Source organism: Mizuhopecten yessoensis, unplaced genomic scaffold, assembly GCF_002113885.1.
Source record: "Mizuhopecten yessoensis strain PY_sf001 unplaced genomic scaffold, ASM211388v2 scaffold8537, whole genome shotgun sequence".
In the NCBI taxonomy this organism is placed as follows: Eukaryota; Metazoa; Mollusca; class Bivalvia; order Pectinida; family Pectinidae; genus Mizuhopecten; species Mizuhopecten yessoensis.
In genome coordinates this window covers 797,414-822,270 of record NW_018407597.1, presented here as the reverse complement: position 1 = coordinate 822,270, position 24,857 = coordinate 797,414, and the positions used below count along the sequence as shown (strand labels likewise).

General features: G+C 35.0%; 1 protein-coding gene across 1 annotated transcript; it reads right to left on the bottom strand.

Moving 5' to 3' along the window:
* Window positions 1-1,744: 1,744 nt before the first annotated feature.
* On the bottom strand, window positions 1,745-22,912 carry LOC110456156 (scavenger receptor cysteine-rich domain superfamily protein-like). Its single transcript, XM_021506728.1, has 12 exons — window positions 22,580-22,912; window positions 21,413-21,850; window positions 17,028-17,172; window positions 14,681-14,871; window positions 13,441-13,582; window positions 11,987-12,183; window positions 11,238-11,376; window positions 10,616-10,803; window positions 8,289-8,439; window positions 7,808-7,995; window positions 4,167-4,308; window positions 1,745-1,919 (listed from the first exon to the last, which is right to left on the bottom strand). Exons 1-12 carry the CDS (start codon window positions 22,794-22,796, stop codon window positions 1,745-1,747), a joined length of 2,313 nt encoding a protein of 770 aa, XP_021362403.1. The 5' UTR covers window positions 22,797-22,912.
* Window positions 22,913-24,857: the final 1,945 nt, after the last annotated feature.

The following is a 24,857-nucleotide window of genomic DNA, read 5'->3' as shown; positions in this document are numbered from 1 at the left end:
TTGCAGTACAACTTCATCCAAAAACATATAGAGCAATGTTGATATCACAAATTGGAAGTAAATGGGGCTATTAAAACTCGGGAGTATATATATTGCTGTAACTTATCGAGAAACAAACTTCGTTGATGGCTTACTTGAAAGGCATATCTGATATATACTTTTACAGAAACAAATAGAAAATATAAATAATTTGCCATCAACAAAAGTGATAATTGTTATTTATGAGTCAACAAACAGTCATATGTCTGTTTAAAACATTATGGTTTCACCAACAAACGATGACAATAATTATTTCTAAAACATTTTCATCCGTCAACCAGAATGCATTTGAAAATATTTGGAAAAAGATCAAATCTTCTTATATCAAGTTTCCAACAAGATAACGAAGACAAACTTGTAAGAAATTGGTTTTAAAAGATAAAACATAAAAAGGGCTAAGTTATATGACGCTTATTAGCAATATACATTTGTATAAGAGGACACACATTGTTTACATCGTCATTGGTCTCGGTCAATATTAATTTCTCAGAACCATGTAACCATATATTTTTCTAAAGTCCATAACCGATAAATCTCTATATAGATCTGGCGTTATAATATAATGATACACTCTGCTTCTTCCTATATGATAGTCGTTTAATTCTAAGTTGAGTTTTGTTCTCGTGAAGAATAATCCTTATACTACTTGTAAAACATTTTTCATTCATCAACACAATGGTATATTCTACTTATTATATTTCCAAAAGGCACCATGACGATATCAATGACAGAACAGGGCTATTTATGGTCTATCAGATCACGTTGCGTCTGAATCTGCAACGTTGAATGTGTACCTGTATGGATAACTTCATGTATTTCGCTAGTAAAACAATAATACAAAGATATTGACAAAATCTGCATTACGATTCCATAGTAACAGTTGTCTAGCAACTTGATCACGTGACCACTTGGTATCAAAATATAAAATGTTATTGCAGTCATTAACTGTTATAATAGGCTCAATATGACCTCAAGGATAAGCACAATTTTGTATGAATAAATTCAAAAAAATGCTTTACATTGAAAACAAAATATATAAGAGATAAAAAGAGTTTTGAATGTCTTCTATAAACAGGATTTCTCTACATGTATGTATGGCCCTGGCATAATGAAAATTCTGTGCGTTGGTTTGACATACATTTAAAGACATAGACTACATAATGCTTTCCTCGATGTGTCCTTAAGTAAATGGTATCATTTAGTTAAAAGATACTATTTCAATAATCAATATTGCGCAATATTTGTTGAAGTCCTTTTCAAATTTTTCCATAAAAACCGCATGCTGCCATGTACTTTACAGAACTGTTAATGTTAATTTTTTTAATGTTTAAAAATAAAAATAGGAAATAAGGAAACTGAATGAGTCCAATCCAGGATCTGATTTTGTTGCCATAAGGGGAATATGATAGAACTGCAAAATAAAAATAAGAGTCCAGTTTGTGGGCAGCAAAACATTAAAGAAAACGTGACAAGGGAGCCTACAGTCAGAAAGCCACAAAAACAAACTCGTTCTAGTGCTTTATCTTCCGTTTAAGAGGGAGAAAAATGCAAATCAAACAAAAGTGTAGTGGAATCCTGCTTCAGGATTATTACCTATGCAGTGGTACTCGTTACCTTAAGCTTTAAATCATGAAAGATACCATAGATGTCGGATACATACGCAGTCAAACGCTGTATACAGAACAGCGTATATCAAACGTCTCCGTTACAGTTGACAGGTGATGCCGAGTTCACGGTTGTTAGCACATCTTGGTTCATATGTCCATCCGCTAAAAGAGCAGTACTCCAGTCGTAGCTCGCTACCACGACAACTGACCGTTCGCATCCACACTATCCCCGTGCTTGCATTGTACTTTGAATATCTGGAATAGGTCTTGTAGCTGTAAATACATAAAATGCGTACGCGCATCAAGAGTGCAAGACACTGGAGAAGGTTAAAAGTTATTTTGACTTTGTGATATACACTGTAAAAAGTGAAATTGTTGCGTGTGGAAAGGTTGACGTTGTGATCTTAAAACTGTTCGCGATTTAAAAATGTTTAGGTTGTCAATAGTTCTGAATTTTTTTATATTTTACATTCAATTGTTGGAACGCACAACGTTACAAAATGTGCGGTGTGCGTACGATGTACGAACGATGAAATATTGGGCGTTTAAATATTGCACATAGATGTGCGCACGATTGACGAACGATGTTTGATGGCAATTTTAGTTGATATAAGTAGAGAAATGGTTTTAACAACAAATAGAATTTCGTTTGAAAGTTATATAATTTTGATTTAAAGATAGTTTACCACATCTTAGCTCGATCTGTATGTTTATCTACATTTTATGTAGTTCAAAAATTGTTTTCATGTTTATTCATAATGGACATCGATAAATCGACACGTAAAAACACACACGCACCGTACACACGAAAATGTACCTGGGGTTTGTCGTTACCCGGGGCATTTACATAACTTGGCTAGGTGTGACAATGCTGTAAGTGTCTCCCACAAAGAAAAATATAGATCGAAACAAATGAAATTAGGTAAGGTCCAGTAGTGTTTACATAACCGTCATACAGTATAAATCACTGATCAACTCTTTGTGTCGGGCACACGCCAGGCCTCCAGGTCACTTATCCAAATGTTATTTACCTGTGTTGGTACCCAAGACCGAGGACCTATTTTTTACATTTTTGTTTTTGTTTTCGTTCCACTTTTGATTTGTAAATAAACCTATTATACATTGCCATTTTCACAATCACTTACATCTACCATCTACCATCGTTACATTGTAAATTTACAATGTAAATCGTGGAAAGCGATTACATTCAACCTTTAAACATACTTCAGCATAAAAGGAATAAAAAGGGGCCATACCTTTGTACATACGACTCATGAGATCCAATTTTAGCAATATACACTCCTACATGTACATATGTACCATCCTAAGTGGTATTTGATGAAATACAAAATTTGGCAGTTTTAAGTGACGTATTATCCGCAACATGTTACAAACAAAGTAGCGAAAGATGAATAAGGGGACATGACTCAGTGTATAGCGGTACACGAGACTCGATTTCAGTTCATGAACTATCGCCATTAAAATGAGTGCACATATAATAATATACAGTTCAATCATTATACGAATTGAGTATACCGGAACGCCTCTAATACTAATTGAAGCTCCGGCTATTGGATTGATGGAGGAGTACAAATGTATAGTCCCCCTGGTAGTAAAGGCGGTATATTAAAACTGATTAATGACTCATGATATGCTGATATAATATTTACAATCGATGTAACACATAACAATATGCATATATAGATACAAAAGGAACGGACTATAAATGCATCATGTCTTAAAACCTTCAATTCAAAATTTCTGTTCTTTTTTTTTTAATTTGAATACATTCTTGATACCCACAAAATTTGCCCTGCCAGTGCTTAAATATTTTAATGGATTTTTTTAAATTTCTTATAGAGGCAATATTTTATTCCCTTTAAGACACTAAGAGAACTTTTAGAGTGATTTTATCGACGTCTTAGTCATTGTGTCCAGTGTTCTGGTCATAAGTGCATAGATGACACTGGATAGCTAAACATATTGATAAGTATTTATTGTAAGTCAATTACTTCATTCATTGAAACGAACATTTTGTGTTCCACGTAATATTGCTGTATGTGTCAACAGAGCAATGTATTCCTTATAAATCAATTAATATAGGCATAGAGGCTATGAACATTGGAATGAGACGGACCACGAAGAGGAAAAAGTTTGAGTGTCAACCGGCAAACTTTCCCAGACAGTTTCATTGGATAGTGTTTTGATGATATTGCACTTGACTATCAGATTGCCTCGTGTTTTATTATGTTAATGATTTATGATATCACTATTTGGATAGTTAACAAGATTTTGATAATAACTAGAATCTTTCAAATTAATTGAGAAGAGACGGTCTTCTGAACATCAGTGTTTCAATTTGTCGAAAACACACCAAAAAATATGACAGTTTATGAAACAAATATTTGTAATTCACCGATTAGAAGTTATTTTCAAAAAAACATATTGATTAGTATTTTACAAAGAAAATTATTCTATAAAATGGTGTAACAATTTATTACTTAAGCTCAGAAGACATACCTGTATCCTCCCAGTTGTCGGCAAGCAACTCGAGCAACATATGAGTTCATATTACTATCACAGACGGTCCCAAAGCCCGATGGTCCATATATTTCCAGTCTGCCTGAGAGCGAGTCTCCACCAACCAACCTCATATCACCATCTATGAAATAAATCATAATAATGTAAATAGGTACCGGATTGTGTAAACAGGGAATTTCTATGTAAGTAGTTTGTAGAAACCGTTTATAAACGAATGTTATTAAGTAAGTGGATATTATATCACAAATCATGTTATTAGGTTAGTGGATATTGTACCAAAAGGAAATGTTATTTTAAAAGTATATCACAAATACATACTATTTAGTTAGTGAATAGTGTATCACAAAGAAATGTTACTTTGTATTAATTTAGTGGATAGTGTATCACAAAGAAATGTTTTGAAGTTAGTGGATATTGCATCACAAAGAAATGCTATAAAGTTAGTGGATATTGTACTATACAGAGTAGATATTGTATCACAAAGAAATGTTACTTTGTATTAATTTAGTGGATAGTGTATCACAAAGAAATGTTTTGAAGTTAGTGGATATTGTATCACAAAGAAATGCTATAAAGTTAGTGGATATTGTATAATAAAGAGTAGATATTGTATCACAAAGAAATGTTATGAAGTTAGTGGATATTGTACCACAAAGAAATGCTATCAAGTTAGTGGATATTGTATCATAAAGATATGTTATGAAGTTAATTGATATTGAATCACAAAGAAATGCTATAAAATTAGTGGATATTGTATCATAAAGAAATGTTATTACGTTAGTTGATATTGAATCAGAAAGAACTGCTATAAAGTTAGTGGATAATGAATAACGTTCTGTTGATTGTGTGGACAAAGCGATGTTTTACAGTAAATGTTTAACAAAGGAATGTCATATATCTCGTGGATACTGTATCACACATGGATGCTATACAGTTAGTGGATGTTGCAAAATAAAGAAAGCAAAGTTTGTGGATATTTATTTATAGAAAAGAACGTTACATAGTGAGTGAATAATTATCACACAGGTACGTTTTATTATCAGACAATCATCAAGCAATAACACTGAATATTCATGTATTTACTAGTATCACTAGTATAATGTGTTGAATATGTTATAATGAACTATTAAATCGGGTATTAGGTTATCTTGCATGACAGTTTGTTCAACTTGAAACGGAATCAAATTATGTATACCGAGGAATTTCCGCTGCAGTTGAATTTTCGCCTTTTTGCGCTCTATAATAATGCTGAGTTTATCATGACATCTTATATTAGTACAAAGTTAACCCGATATAGAAATTACATGTGAAGGGACAAATTGCCACTGGAGAAATATAGTTTTACCATTAAAGGTCTAATATTTGACTGAGCGAAATTTCCCCGTTATACAGTACTGAAATTAATTTATACAACTCACACGATCCCTGGTTTGCCCCACACATAACGCCAATACCTCTTTGGTATGAGTTAGAGTATGCGTAAATTGTCTGTATGCCCCATCCATCAAAAGGACATTCCGAGATTCTCGCTTCATTACCATTACATTGAACATCAGTCATCCATACTGAGAGGTCACCGCTTCCAAAGAAAGACCCGTACACTGCTCGGCCCGCACTGTAACGATGCATATTTATCACATAACTGCCCCCTTTTACTATGTCATATGGCCTTGTCATAAATATGGTATTACTCAGGTGTAATAAAACCTAAGGTGCTGCGATTGGTCAAATGAGTAGGAACATATTCCTACCTCACTACAAAATTGTTAACTAATTTATGTTTTAGTAAAGCTTAATGTTTTTGCTATTTAATGATCTTGACATGTCTATTTTGTCATTATTATTTTTATTGCATTTTATTCATTAAAAATATATCATCTTGAGCTACTGTGCACTACGCGGGACACATCGGAGTATTTTGGTTTTGACCTTTAAAGAGTTAGCTGATTATTGTGTTTACATGTAGTCCGTTATTACCGCTGTTGTCTATTATTGTTTATGGTGTGTTCCAGCCAATATTATATTGTTTTTTCTCATAAGGGGTTTGATGGCTCATTGGAATTCAGGTATTTTCTTTTCTAATGAACATCTAACCTTTCCTTTATTTTAAACGATATCATGAAGCCATGTATAACTTGGAGATTTAAGCAATGACAGCAAAATATTCTAGTTCAAATTATTAATGCAAACAATATCCAAAGGATAGTGTACACGTATCCGAACCGTTATAGAGTTGTGGTCTCAAAACATGAACATGCTATGACCCAGTGATTGAGCCATTAGAAGCGCAAGTAGACTCCAAGGTCAATATGTGTTCAACTTTTATTGCCCAGCAATTGTATATCTGACTAAGGGTTGGAAATTTCAACCATTTCCCTACAACGACCCACTGACTTTAACAGAAGTTGGATGGAATAAATTAATAAATTGTAGATTATTAAATGTTACAGTTAAAAAAATGTTTTATCAAAATACTCCAGAGTATCTGTATATTATCTTACCTAATTCAGCTAGTGATGTTTATAGTTATGATACCAGACTTTCTGACCCATCATGTCTCACACCTATTATTTGTAAAACAAATATGTATCTAAATGCGTTTCTTCCATCTGCTGTTATAATATGTAACAATTGGAATTTTCTTCCATTACATGTTAGAGATAACCCTCCCGTTTCCCATTTAAAATACCAGCCTTTCCCTCATACTACTTTCAGAGATCACGTCTTGACCAAACCTATTAGTATAGTCAAATCGTTTAATCAATTACCTGTACCCCAATTGTTGACAAACCACCTGCACGTTTTCTGATTTCCAAGGTATATTTCCGGAACCTTCCCAGATTGCTCCCCAGTGTCCTGCGTGGTACACTTCAACTCGGCCTTCCAGTACATTTTTCCCGTCCATTAATCGCACTTCACCTAAACAGTAAAATAGTACACTGTAATACATCAATATCAAGCTTTCGTAAGTTATACATTATTACATAGATGGGGTTGTGGTTCTGACTGCAAGGCATAGAACGCTGAAATTGTATATGGATTACACAATGGTGTTTCACTCCAAATGAGAGGCACAGTTGAAGACTACCCAGCGTATTTTTATCATGCATTTCTTTTACGTTATTTTTCATACATGTTAAGTAACATTTCATGTTTATACAACGTTCACAGTCGAATATGACTGCAGTATGAATTCAATGGGTATATCAGAATCACAACAAATTCATACTTTGGACATAGCACAAGAGTATACAATGATAGTTCATGTTTTCTTTTTCTATCGTTTACATATTAAAAACAATCTACTGCGAACCGCACATGTACGTGCACCGTAATCATGAATGCTAACGCTAACTCATTTTTAATACGCACTATGCTTATTCGTAATCGAGTATTTTGAATGCTTAATCATGTGATATGAAAGAAAGGAGTTTATACAGAATATATTGTGTTTAAATGGTACTTTATGCGGATGCATGTATGTTCCATAGACTGTAAGCTGGTTATGGCGATATTTTGACAGGATCATATGTATTATCCAGCTTATCAGCGATATTTATTACATCTGGAAATTATCAAAGTCTTCAAACTAGATCATTACAATATCATGTTATGCTTACCTTCCATTGACAAATCAATGTTTCCTGTGCAAATTACTCCAGCGTTTTCTTCTGTGGCACTACTGATGGTATTAGTGTAGCCAGTTCGAGGACAGTCGATGAGTTTAAGTTCGTTGCCAACACATTCCATTAATTCCAAGTATTTATGAACTGATCCGGGAACTGCATTAAATACAGGTGCCCCCTCGCTGAAAATCAGTTCTTACAAGTGAAATATCAAAAACAAACTCTTATTTTGTATAAAGGCAATTCAACATTTTGTTTGCTTTTAAGAGATGCGTAGGTACATGTAACTATCAACTTCATGTATTAACTTTAGAATGGTAATACAGTGTAGTTGTCTATACGGAATCCAATGGGTGTGCATACATGCAGTAGTCATATCATTCGTACAAATTAAAAAACGACTAGGTGGCCTTGTTTAAAGCGTTCATTATTGGAAGACGGAAGGAAATATACAATAGCAACTCTTGATACGCACGTGTAACCAAGCTGTCTGCAGACAACCTGTGCCTCTTTGTAGTCCCATTTTCTTTTGTACACGCTACTCCACTCACCAAAGACATTCATTTCCACACGTCCGTCTAATTCGCTGGTTCCGTTCATCAACCTCAGGGTACCCAATGCCGTGGCTACATGAAGATGGAGACAATCAGCATGATAGCAATATACTTATCTATCGGTGCAAAAACGGTGCATGCTTACAATAAATGAAGATCGTTACAGCTTGTTATAACAGAGAGAAGCATATGCAGCAAGTCGTAACGTTTTCTAAGAAGACAAGTTTACTGATATTTAGATAATTACTTTGATATATCAGGGAAGTGCTCACGTTATACTGGTTAGAAAATCATGATAATACTAGAAATGATAAGAGACACTGGAATAATTTTGCTTCAAAGATCTATGCAATATGACCTTCCTAAAGGTAGTTAAGTATCTTGTTCAAAGATACAACACAGTACCGTGCCGTGACTCGAACCCGCAACCCTTCGGCCACGAACCCAGCGTCCTACCACTAGACTACCTTGCCTCCTAAATATGACTACAAATTCATCGGAGGTTTTTATTAAACAACTCTTCCGTTATATACTACTTTGTTTATAAAGTTTTAAAGTTATTTTCATTATACAACATTATTATTTTTCTCACAACAAACAAAAAGTAGCAAAGGTTTAAGTCACCCAGCGAAATACGTGATGAATTGTTGGTGCCTGCATAAGCAGTAGAGGTTGTTTATCTAAATGCTCTCTCGATACCAAATCATGCCAACGGTTCTTAATTTGATATTTCACCCATTATTTTCTAATGTAACCAATTAAACAATACAAAATGTGATTTAGGGTCTTGGGATCTGACAACTGATTAGGCAGTAGAAAGAATGTTTTGGTGCCTTTCTTGAAAAGGAATAAACCAACGAATCTTTTCCAAACATGTTCTCTGTTGATTAAATATTCATTTCATCTAAACTGGAACAAATATTTTCTTTTCTGTCAGTTTTCAGTCATAATGATTAGACTACACATAGCCATGAATTCTGATGTGTTCCACCACATGTTTTGGATTGATATTTTTGTCATTGGTAGTACATGACCTAGTCCTTCTAAAATCAAGCGATTTGGTATACAAAAGTTATAAGATACTTTTATTCTAAGATGAACACATTTTTTGTCTGGAAAATATTGCTTGAGATGGCTTCCGGCTGTTGATTTGTTTGTAAATATCTGATAACTCACCATATCAAGACATTTTGTATAATGTAGCATATGATCCCTAGTTTTGGTTGCATCACAAATGATCCTTCAATGCATTATGAGTTTGACAACATTCATCTTTTGGGGAAAAAAAATGACTTTTGGAGAATTTCAGTTGTATGTTCCTACGAGAAACGAACCAAGTGTTCATTTGAATTTTGGTTGGTGTTTTGGTTGTGATAAGGTTTAGGTCTAAACCTCACCAAAAGAAAATTGAATCAAAGGAGGTGCCATTTTGGAAACCCTCCCCCCTTGTAGGCTTATACAGATTATGAGATACATCAATATATTGGTCAGCTTTGAGGTAGAATGCAGTACTGGTTAATCCAATATTTTTTTATATTTTCTTTGTAAAATATGGTTATTTCAAAAGTTTCCTCTTTTTACTATTTTAAGTATTCATAATTGCTACATACTCTACAAAAATGCTAGGGAACGCAGTGATATAGTTACACTATGCATGTAAGTATTGGTCAACTTTAAGTTTAGTGCTGGCTTAGCAAATAATATTCTAGATGCTTGTTTTTTGAAAAACTCCATTTTTTACTATTTCAAATATTCTTAAATGTCTTGCATAATCTAAAACAATGCTAGGATATTCATTGAGGAAAACAAATATTTTTGCATTTTGTGTCAGTATAGGAACTGAAACTGATATAACGTTTTTTGTTCGTAAAAAAAAGTCTTTGTTAATATGAATTTCTGACACTTTTTGACAATTAGAGTTTTATTTCCGTTATACTGTCAATTTGTGTTTTAATATTTTCTGTCGAAATAATTTAGATGTTAATTGATTTATTTATGTATTTATCTATATGATTTTTTTTATGTTTTTGTTTATTTTCTTTTTAATGTAGCTTCATTTTGTATCACGGTACCAATAATGTTCCTTGGAGAATTTCTGGATGGTTGGGATGAATATTAAAGACATACATATTATTTCCCTTTGTAGTATGGATATTTGTATGACCCAGTTTAAATATATCATCTGTTTGTGCAATATTAAAATGCAGAACAATATACCGTAAAGAAAAACGTGATTGTTTAATCTTACCACCGTTATAGTTTCCAGGACAGATAACACCAACATCGTAACTATGGCTACATGTCTGTATACCCCAACCATCATTTTCACAATCGGCCAGTCTTTGTTCGGTCCCATTACACATGACGTTGTTAAGCCACGTTACAATTGAAGAGTTAGCTATTCCGAAAACGTTCTTAAAAACAGCAAAGCCCTCGCTGCATCACAAAACAAACAAAAACATACAATTTTATCATTTTTGTAATCCATTGATTTCTTGTCGAGTTTTGACATCATTTCATGTAAAATAAATGTGCATGAAAAGTAATATTGAACAACTGAACTGTTCTTTTTCCATTTATAAATTTTTCAGTTTCCACAAGATTAAATATAGTATGTCGGATTTGATATATGTTTTCTTTTGTTAAAGTTGATATTACTCCGCGATATGTCAGGGTAGTCTATGGCCACAAACAATACAGGCTCCAAGTTAGTACTTTAGTACTGTACAATATATCGACGTTTGCTAATTTACTGAACGAATTCAATTTGTACAGTCCATTGGCTCAACCATATTATATTCCGATAAGTCTTTTTTTCATACATTTTTGTAAAAGATATACACTACATCGATCAGGTTTCTCTCTCTAACCTGTATCCGAGCTCTCTGCAGACGACCAAGGCATCTAGATCATCCCACTTATAAAAACAGACAGTTCCCCAGAAGGAAGAATGCAAAATCTCCACACGTCCCTGATAGCTTGGATCGTCATTCGCTAGGCGCACAGTGTCTGAAACGAAATGATTAATATAGTCTATCATATATAGTTATACGGATAGGGGATTCTACCCAAGCGTGAAGGATTCGGGTCAAAACTGAGGTTTTTCCCACCATTCTGAGCGGAAGTTCAGTTGTGCACTTTCAACAATAAATAAGGTAGATTAACTAAGAACATATTTGGAAAGGGTAGGAAAAAGAATAGTTCATTTTTTAAATCAAAATTCACTTTTTAGGAAATGTTTCACAACATGGCCTAAAATTAGTGATGCGATATACCGACTGTTTCTTGGCCGTAAATATTCTTTCTAACCAAAAATGTTAATTCGATGATTCATGTATGATATCGAAATGGCGTTGCGTTTCAGAACAGCAGTGATACGGTACTGAACGCTTTAGTCAAGATTGAGAAACATAAAACCTTTCCCGAACACGAGTCACGGAGTGCACCGATGTGGGTAAGAGTTATCCCAAACAGGTGAACAATGGGACGTTTGAATTGCCCTGCTATGTGACCAGTATCATCCAATCAGACACGTCATTGTAAAGATGAGGCATGATAACACATGATACTATATACTGTGTTAATATATGCTTACATGTATCTAACACTTTAAACCTACCGTTATGTGTACTCCTGGCTGGATCATCACAAACCACGGCAGCATCAGGTCTATGAACGGAACCATATTCTCCAAGTTTATATGGACTAAGGCAGCTGGAAAAATTAGCTTCGTTACCATTGCAAGAGGGAGAGTATTTCCACACTACTATGTGAGTGTAGTTGTCATAAAGCCGCGAAGTCGTAACAGTTTCACCCCTGTATTGGAAATATGCAAAAAAGAGTTTAGATATCCAAAATATTATTTAAGGAAGTTCAAAGAAAAATCAGTTATCAACCAATGAAGTTCTGAGCTTATTGATAATGTCAATTCGTTTCACTACTTTTTTACTTAGGCTAATTTGATCTTAAAGAAAAAGCAGACAGTTATACAATTAACTGTATTGTTCAGTTTGAACTCTTTTATTCACGCACAATGAGTGATTCATCAACTGCTTGTAATGTTACATAGAATGTTGTATATTCATATGATAAATCAATCACTTTGTTTTCAATTTTAATCAATTAGTCCTTACCATAATTGATATGTGCACATGTTATTTACATGATGAAGATGAACAAAATCGTGTTCATGATGACCCTAAAGGTATAAGTGTCCACGTCTCTTCAATTGCTGCAACGTCGTTATGAACGTTGCAACCAGCTAGTAAATCAGGAGAAGTTTTATGACAGTGAATCTCATTGGACGATTCCACATAAGCGTATGAGTGACATCAACCATCATGAGTTTTATTTCTTACCGAGTAAATGTACTAATAAAAGGAATATATCCCAAATCATGTTTACTTTTATATGACATAATCAAACAATACATATGAACCTTATCTAGGTCATAGAACCTCATGAGACGTGGTGCATACGAGGTAATAGAGTAGACTGACAAGTTACAATGCAGATACGAATGGTCCTACAAACGAGGAAGGCACGTACATCTCACAAGAGCTGCATACGTGTCTGTGTGGTTAAACATTCAAATCAGTCACATTAATCTTTGGTTTAACAAACTTGGTGATTATAAATAGTCTTTTTTATCATAACCAGGACAAAACGTATAGCATATCATATATATCATCAGATTCGTTGGAATGCGTAATTTTCAATAAAGGTACTGTATTCTGTAAACAGTGCTGTTGGAATTTATCTTAAAAATCCAATTTTCGTGACATGTGCAACTATTCGCTAATGAATTGAAAACAAATCAAAATATTATCAATAACATGAATATGTTACTCAAGTCTAAAGTATGTGACTAGATGTCTGATGTATATATATATATATATGAGTCTTTTATGTATCATTATGTTGGCCTATATACAAGCCACAGAAGAAAACATGTGGTACATCTGAGTCACGCGTGACTGAACTAGTCCATACCGTATGGTCTAGTCGTGTAAAATAAAGAGTTCTACATACGAGAAACATATGAATTCTCACTTTATATACAGCACAACTTACGTGAAGTTCAGTTCCCTGCAGATGACTCTTGCTTCATACCGGTTAAAGTTGCTATCGAACGCCACCGTTCCCCAATAACCAGCGTAGAACATCTCCACTATGCCATCAGAAGGGGTTCGGCCGCCTGCCAACCTTATTGGGACTGAGAACAAAACACAATTTCGAGTTAAGCAGGAATGTGTCGAAGTGCATCCACTTACCACATTGACACTATAACAAAACACGGAACTAGTACCAACAAGATCAACTGAATTCCTGTAAATATTACTATTGTGAAAGATTTGTTTAAACCAATTTCAATTGAATTATTCCATGAAAATCACAAGTTGCTCTAGAATTTTACGAAATAATAGTTGTTCGAAATGTCAACGAAAAAAAGAAGGAAACCAAAATCTGTCCACTGCGCCATTGGCAAATCCAATTATAATATGATGATATGTAAGCATTTACGGAGTACAATTCCAAGATTTTGTACAAAATTTATGGATTAAAGACATTGATCTAATTTTTAACAAGATTTATGAGTTGCAAGAAAACCTTGAACTGGGACATTGTTAATGGGGTACCGCAATGCGCTGACCGCGCCGCCTGTTCAAGTAACGAGTGAAGAAAGCACGTGATAATGTTGTTAATTATGTTGGAGCTTAAGATATTGTCCTTGTTCGTAGAGGTAAATGTTAACCAATTTAATTCATTACTGATTTTAATGACAATATGCAAATTTCTCAAAATATTCCACGACTAATTCTATGGCTGAGTAATGGTCTCCACAAGGAAGTTTACACAATGCTTACATCTAGTGTTTTTAATTTTGTCACCGTGTTCGCCTCTGATGAGTATTTTTTTTCAGTATTAACATAATCGTCAAAGCTATCCTGAAATGTCGATCAGTTTGCTTAAACGATTGGAAGAAAAATGATTAAATAAAAACTAAATTAAATCAAACAAAAACAAAACGATCACTTTATTAATATGACTTGGAAGAAGAAAAAACGTTGCTAATATGACGTGAATACGTTCATCGTGCAAAAGATAAAGAGTCGGTAAGAAAAGGCTAGCATTTTGTTCCAGGGTGACACTTCAAATGGAAATACATATAAAAACAATATAAATGCGATAAATTTGTTATCGGTAGCTTTGCCGGCATTTGACAGGTTCTGGTGCACGTCGAGTCTTGTACAATAGTATACTTATAGGGTTATATAACGACATTTAACAGCGTACACTGTAATACACTTACCGCTTAGTTCCTCCTGGAATGCGGTGTTACTACATATCACCCCAGCGGCGTAATTGCTATAGGAGAATGGTGATGTCCATGTGAGTGGACATTCCGCTAAGATATTTTCATTTCCTAAACACATTACGTCATCAACCAGGTAGGGGTTCGAACCAGTTCCGAATGGCAAGTCGATTACGCCTGTACCAAATCTACAAAAACAATCAACAGAAAGGCTTGTTTTTGGGGGGATTGTTTTCTGAGTTATTTTAGATCATTTTTGGATAAAATTACAGATACTATAATACACATTGAGCTTTCGAAAGTTCGATTTGCCTCCCTTTAAATGATAAACATTTGTGTAGATTTTCCGTCACCTAAAACCTGTAATGCAAATATTTTATCGGATTAATCCAGTCATATTTAATTCGGTGTCAACTATAAGTCATAGCTAGTTCAGCATTACAACAACGGTAACAGTCATGAAAACTCTGTCGTTTATTATTCGAATGGCAGTTCTTGTTTTTACATCTAAACAGGAAATAAGTGTAATCATATTTGAATCCGCCTTTCCAAAATGAGCATCAGCTTATTTAACTGCTTTCACAAAACGTTATCTGTCACAATCTAGTTCGTAGGTCGTCTCAAAGCGATTCACAAATTATTATCCGTGGTTATAGGGCCTTTGCAACCAGCCAATACCTTTCTCAACTCCCTGGGGAGCATACAGCCGGAACTGCCATTTCGGCGCTAACAGCTAGCATTCAACAATTCTAGCACTGCCCAACCACGTACTCATTTACAGCTGAGTAGACTGGAACAAGCGGAGTAAAGTATCTTGCTCAAAGATACAACACATTGCCGTGCCGTGGCGCGAAATAACTTAAGTTCATTGTAATATGTTGACAGCAGAACAAAAAATCATACTATTTCAAATTTGTTTAATAATATCGTCTCCATCTTACATTAAAGGTACAGGAAATGATGTTGAAATGATATATAAGAGGCAATTTTACCCAAATTGGCCAATATGCGTCAAATTGACAATGTGAGTTTAATGGTTACCGGACAGAGTCGAAATATTATGACAATCAGGCAAAAAATCTGAAAACAATATTAAATATATTTTTTTAATATTTGAAAACAATTGTTAGGTCTTTAGCATATAAACAAAATTAATTTCAATATTCATAACAGGGCATGTCTTATAAATTGATGTTTTAAATTGACGGTTGCTCTAAAGGTGATTAGTTTAATCAACAATTAGCGCAATTTTTCTGTTTGTTGTATCTTGTAGAACACATTAATTGTGCACACAATGAATGTATTAAAAACCTATACCGCAATTTTATTTTTTTATGTATTTACTAAATTAATTGAATTTCAAAAATGTCCTTAAAGAGTTATTAAGTTAAATACCTTATGAAAACTGGTTTTATAAATGATTGAAATGTTATTTGTTACATAATTCGTTAGTATTCAGGTACTAAAATTGAATAATAATTAATAAATAGAAAAGTTAGGTGATTAGACAAAAAATATGTGCGGATGTCTGATAATGATTCAAACTGTTAATTAATAATAAATGGTTATTAGTCAACTGGCACGAGTTTCTTCGCCGGCAATCTGATAATACATATGGTACAGTGTATTTGTTCTTTTTAATGATATAAATCGTGTAGGGTCAGTGCTGATTGATGAACATGGTGCAAGATCTGACTGCAAAATGATAAACATAGTGAAGGTACTAACTGTTATATGATAAATATGGTGCTAGTTCAGACAGTTTGGTGATAAATCTGTCAGTGTCTGACTATCAATTCATGATGAAAAATTTATATAAGTTATAATTAATTATTTATATGGTGCAAGTTTTGAGTGTTAAATGAGAAAAAGTGCAACAATGTCAATGTACAACTACGTATTGGGTCTTAAATACACATTGTACCCAACAGCAAAATGTTTGCACTTTGTATTAGATAAAACATTCAGAGGCTTGAAATAATTGGCAAAAAAATATTTAAACTTACTTTGTTTTGCAAAAATTAAGAAACTAAATTTATTAAAGATTTCAACTTATTACTCTTTTTGTTCCGATTGGAGGCGCGCACAAGGAAACCGGACTACCTAGAGAAATTCAAAGGCGATTAGGCAGGTGATCCAATATTTGTTTCCCGCTTTATCGGGGAATGAACCCCCGGCCGTAAAATCTGAGTTTTGCATCCATTGAACCACCCGCCAATCCTTCGATTGTGATTTCTGTATTGCTAACATTGTGTCATTGCCCTATACGATTTTAAAGGAAAACTTACTACGTTTCTATAAACGTATGCGCACGATTGTAATTACTGTGCCAATGTCTACTTACGTGTAGTTGAGCTGGCGACAAACTACAATGGCGTTTGTCTTGTTCCAGTGATTGTTAGCATAGATCTTCCCCCATGTTTTATTGTAGTAGATCTCGACTCGTCCTTCAGAAGGAACAGAGCCATTTACAAGCACAACAGTCCCAGCTGCAAAGGTAACAATTAAAAGAGATATTTGTATCATAAAATACAAGTAAACTTTATAGAACTTCTATTTAGTTGTATTTTAGTGCTGAAAATTCTTGAGATGTACACCCCATAAAACAGTAGCCATCCCGGTAGTTGTGGGCATAAACTACTTACAATGTTGCATGTGAGTTAATCTTAAATGACGTGTTTGGTGATTCTCATTGTATACTGCATAAGGCAACGGGTCCAAACGTCGGTAAGTTTGACTTTGAAGAAAAGGCTCCATCCCTTTAACCTTTCACCTTGATAAGGAATAAGATTTCGCCAAACCAACTCTGTTTGTCTTTTTTTACCTTGACCAGACGGAAGATATCCATCAGCCATAAATCTGGTATCTTACATATTCCAAATAAACCTCAGGCTATAACCATTTTTCACTTTGGTGAGATAAATAATATCCCCAAACTCAATATCTTTATAAACTTTACTTATTTTGCAACAATTGTGAAACACGGTGCTCCAGGTGCATGTGGTACACAGATTACCTGGCAAAACCCAAAACATCGGACAGATGGCCAAATGCCTTTTAACGTCCGATCGGGAAATCCAACCCCGGCCGTCTATGCGGTTTCGGATCAGATTTCCCTAGGCCATAACACTCATATATATATATGAGCTTGAGGACGAAAAGAATCTAAAACTTGTATATTTTACCTTCATGATAACGAAAATATTCCAAGGTTACAAAGCTTTCTTATTTTGTTCACCGTGACGAGATGAAAAATAACACAGAACATTTTTTTTATTTCAATCCAACTTAAATACAGAAACATGTATCTCCTGGTGACAACTTTAATATGTTTTACCCAGACCCCAACTTTCACCGTGCTGAGAACGAAGATGATCCAATGACATAAACCTTTGCTATATTTCACATTGATGAGCAGAATTAAGTATCATAGTCAAGAACATTGCATCTTCACTTTGATGTCTACGAAACTGCATCAGGTTATGCTTTTCATCTATCTATCATTATGAATGATCGCAGTACAAAATTCTGGTATACACATACAAGGCACTGAATGGAACAGCTCCTCATAACCTACAGGAACTTGTTACCCTGTATCAGCCGTCAAGATCACTGCGGTCGGAGTCAGAATCTTTTTTGTGTGTCCCAAAATCTCGCAATGTGACCTACGGAAACAGATGCTTTGGGAGGGTTTCGGCTACGTTTTGGAATAGCTTACCATCTGCTATTAGGAAGTCGAATACCCTGGCCAAGTTCAAGAGGGACTTAAAGACTCACCTTTTCATGTCTGCATTTTAGAATCTTTGCAAAGACGTCATGTAAATGCCACCCTTTTATTTGTTCAATTATGTGCACATGTTTGAAAGTGATTGCAAGCCTTTGTAGTTTGTTTTCACAATTATAACCATTACTATTATCCATATGTTGTAAAAGGCCTTAGAGTAGTTTTACAAATTATATAGGGCGCTATATAAATGCTGTATATTATTATTATCAATAATCGTTGGCAACAACAATGAAAATGAAATAATTATACGATGTCAAGATATGATATAATTGAAATAAAAAATTTAAAAAATCGCAAATGAAGATGTGTTTTTGCCTAACAAATAATGTATGTAATTAAATGTATGAAACGGGGGCCTTAAAGATCATCATACCACTGATAAACACCTTGTGTGGCATTTAGGAAATTATGAAGAAGATATATGAAAAATTATAATAAAAAACATTGTCCGAGTGTGGGCTAAACAGGGTTTCGGGCCTGCACTTGCAGTGTGTTACACTACCCTACCGCTTGAATCAACATAGCTACTTTGTAAACGGAGGGGCCCCGGCCAGATTAACTACAGTTACATGTACAAATTAAGGGCATGTTACTTTATAAAGAGGAAACGTCGCTTAAGTGGATCAGGGGATACGTAAAAGATATCCTGATATATAATAAGTGGAGGTTATTGCATAAAGGAGAAACGCCAGTGCAGTTTAACAGGGTTCGTTAAAAAATCTCTGATATATAAAACAGGAGATTATTATCTTTTGTATAATTCAGTGTTTAAATGCTATCAATGTAATATCTTTACCTTTGATATCGAGTTCCGCACAAAAGTGTCCTCCTTTCGTTAATGGGACACACTGTTGCTTTATATTGCACATGTGATTGGTGCATGCCCCAAGAGAATTCTGTAACAAATTAATACCAACAATATCAATTATTTACTTTATGTCATTTTTTGGCGAAGCATCCATCACTCAACTTAACCATCGCACTCTAAAAATCTTGTTGGAATGTAAAATTGGAAGGTTAGACATTGATGGCAATGTGAACATTAAACTTACTTTTTAATATAAACCACGATGTTAATAACCATAATTACCATTGCCATCTTCCTGAAATATTTATGAAGTCCTACTCTTTAAAAGAATTCAATATAGCTTAATTAATACTGTGATGCATTTTATAGATCAAAGAATGTTTGACATTACGTGTTTTTGAAAAAGGTACAGAAGTTTTTCTATAAACTGCCATTGAAAACGTCATCAATGTTGCTACATTTGTATCTAGGAATGACAAAACCAGTGTATCAAAATGAAAAATAAAAACGTTTACAAGCAAAGTACCTTTTCATCTTTTACATCATTGTAATAAAACACGTATGGTTATGGTCATATGTTGATATTTACACTTGTTCTCCGAGGTCACTATGTAAATCAAGCAAAGCTCGTTTCGTGTCATCAGATTGTTAATCGAATGAGTTGTAAAACAAATGTGACCAAAACGTAGCCAAACAAAACGGAAGTCATGTTTGACTCTTGTTTGGAATTAGTGGATAAACAGTTGTCTAGTCCACCATATGAAACCATGGCAATAATATTTTTTCTACCAAATATATCCCAATTAATAAGTATCAGGCCGAAACAAAATGACACATTTAAAAATCATAATGAATATCCTCTTCGACAATGACACAGGTCAAGTCGTTAGTAAAGAAGCAAGCTCACATTCGCTCATTGTCTGGTATGACTGCTTTACGCTTTATATAAAAACAACTGTCACTAGCAGTGTCATCCAGCTCAACTAAAACCGCGAGAGAAAAGTATGTCTTCCGAGCAAACACAATGAAGTCATCTTGCAATAGCATGTCTACCCTTGGTTCCATTGTTACCTCTAAATTAAAAATGTTTCTTCAATTTGGACAAAATAACTTTATGTCGACATGTCTTCTTATTGCGATTGTATTATTCAATTTTCGAGTTTAACAAGAGATTCTTCCGCGGTGTTACGTCATTGACATTCAATGTCCATAAACCTCCTTCGTTGGATCCTTATAAACATACATATACTGCTTTCTCTTCTAGTTGCTCAACCAAGAACTGATGCAGCTTTTCATTACCATTCTAAGTACTAATAAATCAGGTTGCTGTTGTTAAACAAAATTATCTTCTATCAAAACTTTTGCCTCTTCGACCCATTTCACTACCATTCCTCATTCCTAACTGAAGGAGCGCTTACTTCTCTTGTTATGCGAGCTTTCTTAAATGTAAATGTAAATATGTAGGTGTGCATTATTTTGGAGCACATTCCGTTAAAAGTAAGGCAATTGTCATTATGAAATAAAATGAGGACGGTATTGTGAGAATGATGGATTTTCTGGTTAAAAATATCTATGTTGAGTTCGGTGGCAAGATTGTCCAGCAGATGTTAGCCATTTCTATTGGAATAAACTATTCCCCTCTTCTTGCTGACTTGTATCTGTTCCCATATGAAGCTGAATTGATTAATGAGCTTATCAGGGCATGTAACAAAACCTGGTCAAGTCCTGGTATGTCGATCATTGATCAGAGATTTAAACCATTGACATCATCGACTCTTCAATTTCAGCCGCTTCCTCGATCTTTATCTGCAAAATGACTTACAGGGACGGCTTACTATTAAGCTGTACGATAAGCCGGACGGTTTCAACTTTCCGATCGTGAACTTTTCCTTTCTTTATAACAACATGCGTGTTTCTTTTACCTACGATGTCTACGTGTTGCAGCTGATTATGTACTCTAGTCATTGCTCCGAATACCATGTCTTCCAAGATAGATGTCGAATGCTGGCGGAAAAACTAACAACACAGGGCTTCCAAATACTCAAATTGATGAAGACTGTGGACAAGTGATGTCATAGGGGAATATAATGTTTCTTTGTATAATTAGGAGATCGATGTTTGTTTTTCCTAATACTCATTATCGGTGGATTGGTTGAGTGGTTAACACTCCAGCCCCTGGTTAGTTTGAATGTGGCGTTCATTATGTCGTCACGGTCAAGAAGACTGCTCAGGCGAATGATGATATTCCGATTACCTTCGGAACCTCCAGGAAGACGATGAACCGCTGTGAGGAGAACATTCTTTGAGAATGAATCTTCCATTTTCAGGTTTTCTGTTAAGAAATTTCTCACTGCTTTCTCAGTATTTCTTGGGGTTTCCCGTAGGTCTCCCTTCACCCCTCTTACTACCAAGTTCCACTTGCGTCCCCACATATCCAGTTTAATTCTTTCATTATCAACCGTTGTGATCTTATCCTCTATATTAGGAATGGTTTTTTCGTGTATTGTCCTTAGACTGTCATTTGTATGGTCAGCAAATTGCTCCAAGTTGGAGACTGTTGTCTTCAGACTACCAATTTCTTCATGTAAGCCTGTTATCTGTAGGTGAAGTTTCGTGAAACACTTTCCAATGTCCTCAAAACCTTTACACGAATACACTCCGGCTTCATTGACACAGTTGTCCGCAGAAGTCGAACCAGGTTTACCACCGCTCCCATTGGGAGCCTCACCTCCAAAGTCCATAGGTGAGTTGGTCCGGTCACTCAGTACGCTTTTACCTGTATCGGCCATTGTGTTAGAATTTCACACGCGTACGTACAGTATATGAATAGGGACAAGTTCAAAAAACACCACAATAACAAGCGATAACACTCCGTTTGTAGTCTATTTCTGCTATCACAACCAATACAAACGCTTGTTCAAAAAATTAGGTATGCTTATATCGTTTTTAGCTATATATTCCAAGAAAAATACCGGAGCAGGTACACTCACCGCCTCACTTGTCAGACATTCAACCGGAAACCTTTTCTTGAAAACATTTAAACAGGTCTTGGTGTTCAGTGATAAATAATTCAGATGTTATTGAACGAAATAAGAATTAAACGGAGTGACTCGGCTTGGAATTAGTGCAGGAGTATACATGTTAAGCTATTCGAATCATGCATGAACCCTAAGATAATCAATTCACGTTTCCAAATCGGTAACGAAATACAAAGTCAATAATTAAGAAGACCACAGTTATGGCAATTAACCATGCTTTTGTTTAAAAACCTATACAGCACACAACGTTGTCTTCAGACTACCAATTTCTTCATGTAAGCCTGTTATCTGTAGGTGAAGTTTCGTGAAACACTTTCCAATGTCCTCAAAACCTTTACACGAATACACTCCGGCTTCATTGACACAGTTGTCCGCAGAAGTCGAACCAGGTTTACCACCGCTCCCATTGGGAGCCTCACCTCCAAAGTCCATAGGTGAGTTGGTCCGGTCACTCAGTACGCTTTTACCTGTATCGGCCATTGTGTTAGAATTTCACACGCGTACGTACAGTATATGAATAGGGACAAGTTCAAAAAACACCACAATAACAAGCGATAACACTCCGTTTGTAGTCTATTTCTGCTATCACAACCAATACAAACGCTTGTTCAAAAAAATAGGTATGCTTATATCGTTTTTAGCTATATATTCCAAGAAAAATACCGGAGCAGGTACACTCACCGCCTCACTGGTCAGACATTCAACCGGAAACCTTTTCTTGAAAACATTTAAACAAGTCTTGGTGTTCAGTGATAAATAATTCAGATGTTATTGAACGAAATAAGAATTAAACGGAGTGACTCGGCTTGGAATTAGTGCAGGAGTATACATGTTAAGCTATTCGAATCATGCATGAACCCTAAGATAATCAATTCACGTTTCCAAATCGGTAACGAAATACAAAGTCAATAATTAAGAAGACCACAGTTATGGCAATTAACCATGCTTTTCTTTAAAAACCTATACAGCACACAACATTTCTTGAAGAGATCTTGAGGATACCTTTCTTAACTATTTGTAAAGACATCATCGAATTTTGGTATGACTGTAGAGTGTGTAATTTTACTGACGGGTTGTGCAGCAATGTACATGAAAACAATTCATGTTCACAACACTTTTTGTAGATTTAATATTTTTGATATTAGTACCGGTCAGAAAACCATAAAATGGAACAGTCTGAACTCCAGCCCGCACACAAACTTCCCAATGTTCGACCTCCGCAGATCAGCTGATTTTTTTTCAAACGAAAATATATATCTAAAATCTAATAATAACCAACACTTGATATTCCTTTCATTTTTGAAAGATGATCTTATTTGATTTTTTTGGAATTAAACACCGCATAATATATATTTTAAAAAGTTTATGTCCGCACTATTTCAAATCATCGGTCACTATAGTAACCATCCAGGGCAACCGTCTGCAGTAGTCATAGAGCTCATTTGAAGTTAGATGTACAGCCGTTGAATGTACTGTTTATCAAAAAACCTGCAGAGGTAAATGATGATAGGTTGGTGGATGAAGTACTCTGTGTCATTACACAGTTATCTGAGTTTAATGTGCAAGTTGATGTCACGGGGATTATCCAGCCGGACGTTTGGGACCAGGGTGTTTGAAAGTTCGTGACCACAAGGAACCGATTGCAAGTCGGAAGTCAGTATTTAATATGACAATGTTATAAGTATTTATTTTTTTGTAAATTAGAAAGAATAATAATAATAATACAATGGTGCACCATTCAAGATTTTTGTAATGTTTATCATTATTTCTCGCAACGACATTATATCAGAGAAGGGGAGATAACTATTCTCAGAAACGGTACTATGCGTAGTAATATGAAGTGGTCATTGTGTGTGAAATCAGCTGAGTGATTGCACGAGGATCGTTGTATTCATAGTGTATTCATTATTCTAATGGCAGTTGTTTTCAGTTGGTAGATTCAGAACAAACATCAAGAATGTAAATATTATGGTATGAAATGTCTTTGTAAAGATAAATCAACATAAAACAAAATCATTAACGGTAAAGGGAAGTAACTCCATATGTTTGTTTCGGGACATTTTGCTGTCTTTCCAATTTCGTTTAACTAGTTTGACTTCCGGTAATGACGTCATCAAAACCAACCCGACAGTCCAAATAAACACTCTACAGTTATGCCAGAACTCGATGACGTCATCAAAACCAACCCGTCAGTTAAAATACACACTTTGCAGTCATGCAAAAACTCGATGACGTCGTCAAAACCAACCCGTAAGCTAGATAGATATCGAACATTATCATATGTTTACTAATAATAACACCCTTTTTGTATGTGTAATAAGTCTAAAATTTCCACCAGTCGATATCAGCCCGGGTGATATCACACCTCCTTGGAGTGATATCACCCCACCCCCTCCCCCTTGAAAGTGATAGCACACACCCTCGAAAAGTGATATCACACCCCCTTGGAGTGATATCACCCCACCCCCACCCCCCTTGAAGTGATAGCACACATCCTAGAAAAGTGATATCACCCCCTCCCAAATTTCCGGATTTTGCCGC

What these genes read in the sequence shown, in the direction of transcription:
- LOC110456156 (XM_021506728.1), bottom strand. Translation starts at nt 22,796, where the DNA reads ATGGCCGATACAGGTAAAAGCGTACTGAGTGACCGGACCAACTCACCT. An exon ending in AGCCAGGAGTACACATAACG is followed by an intron (nt 11,377 to 11,986) that starts GTAGGTTTAAAG and finishes ATTTCGTTTCAG; the next exon opens with ACACTGTGCGCCTAGCGAAT. An exon ending in CGACAACTGGGAGGATACAG is followed by an intron (nt 1,920 to 4,166) that starts GTATGTCTTCTG and finishes ATGTATTTACAG; the next exon opens with CTACAAGACCTATTCCAGAT.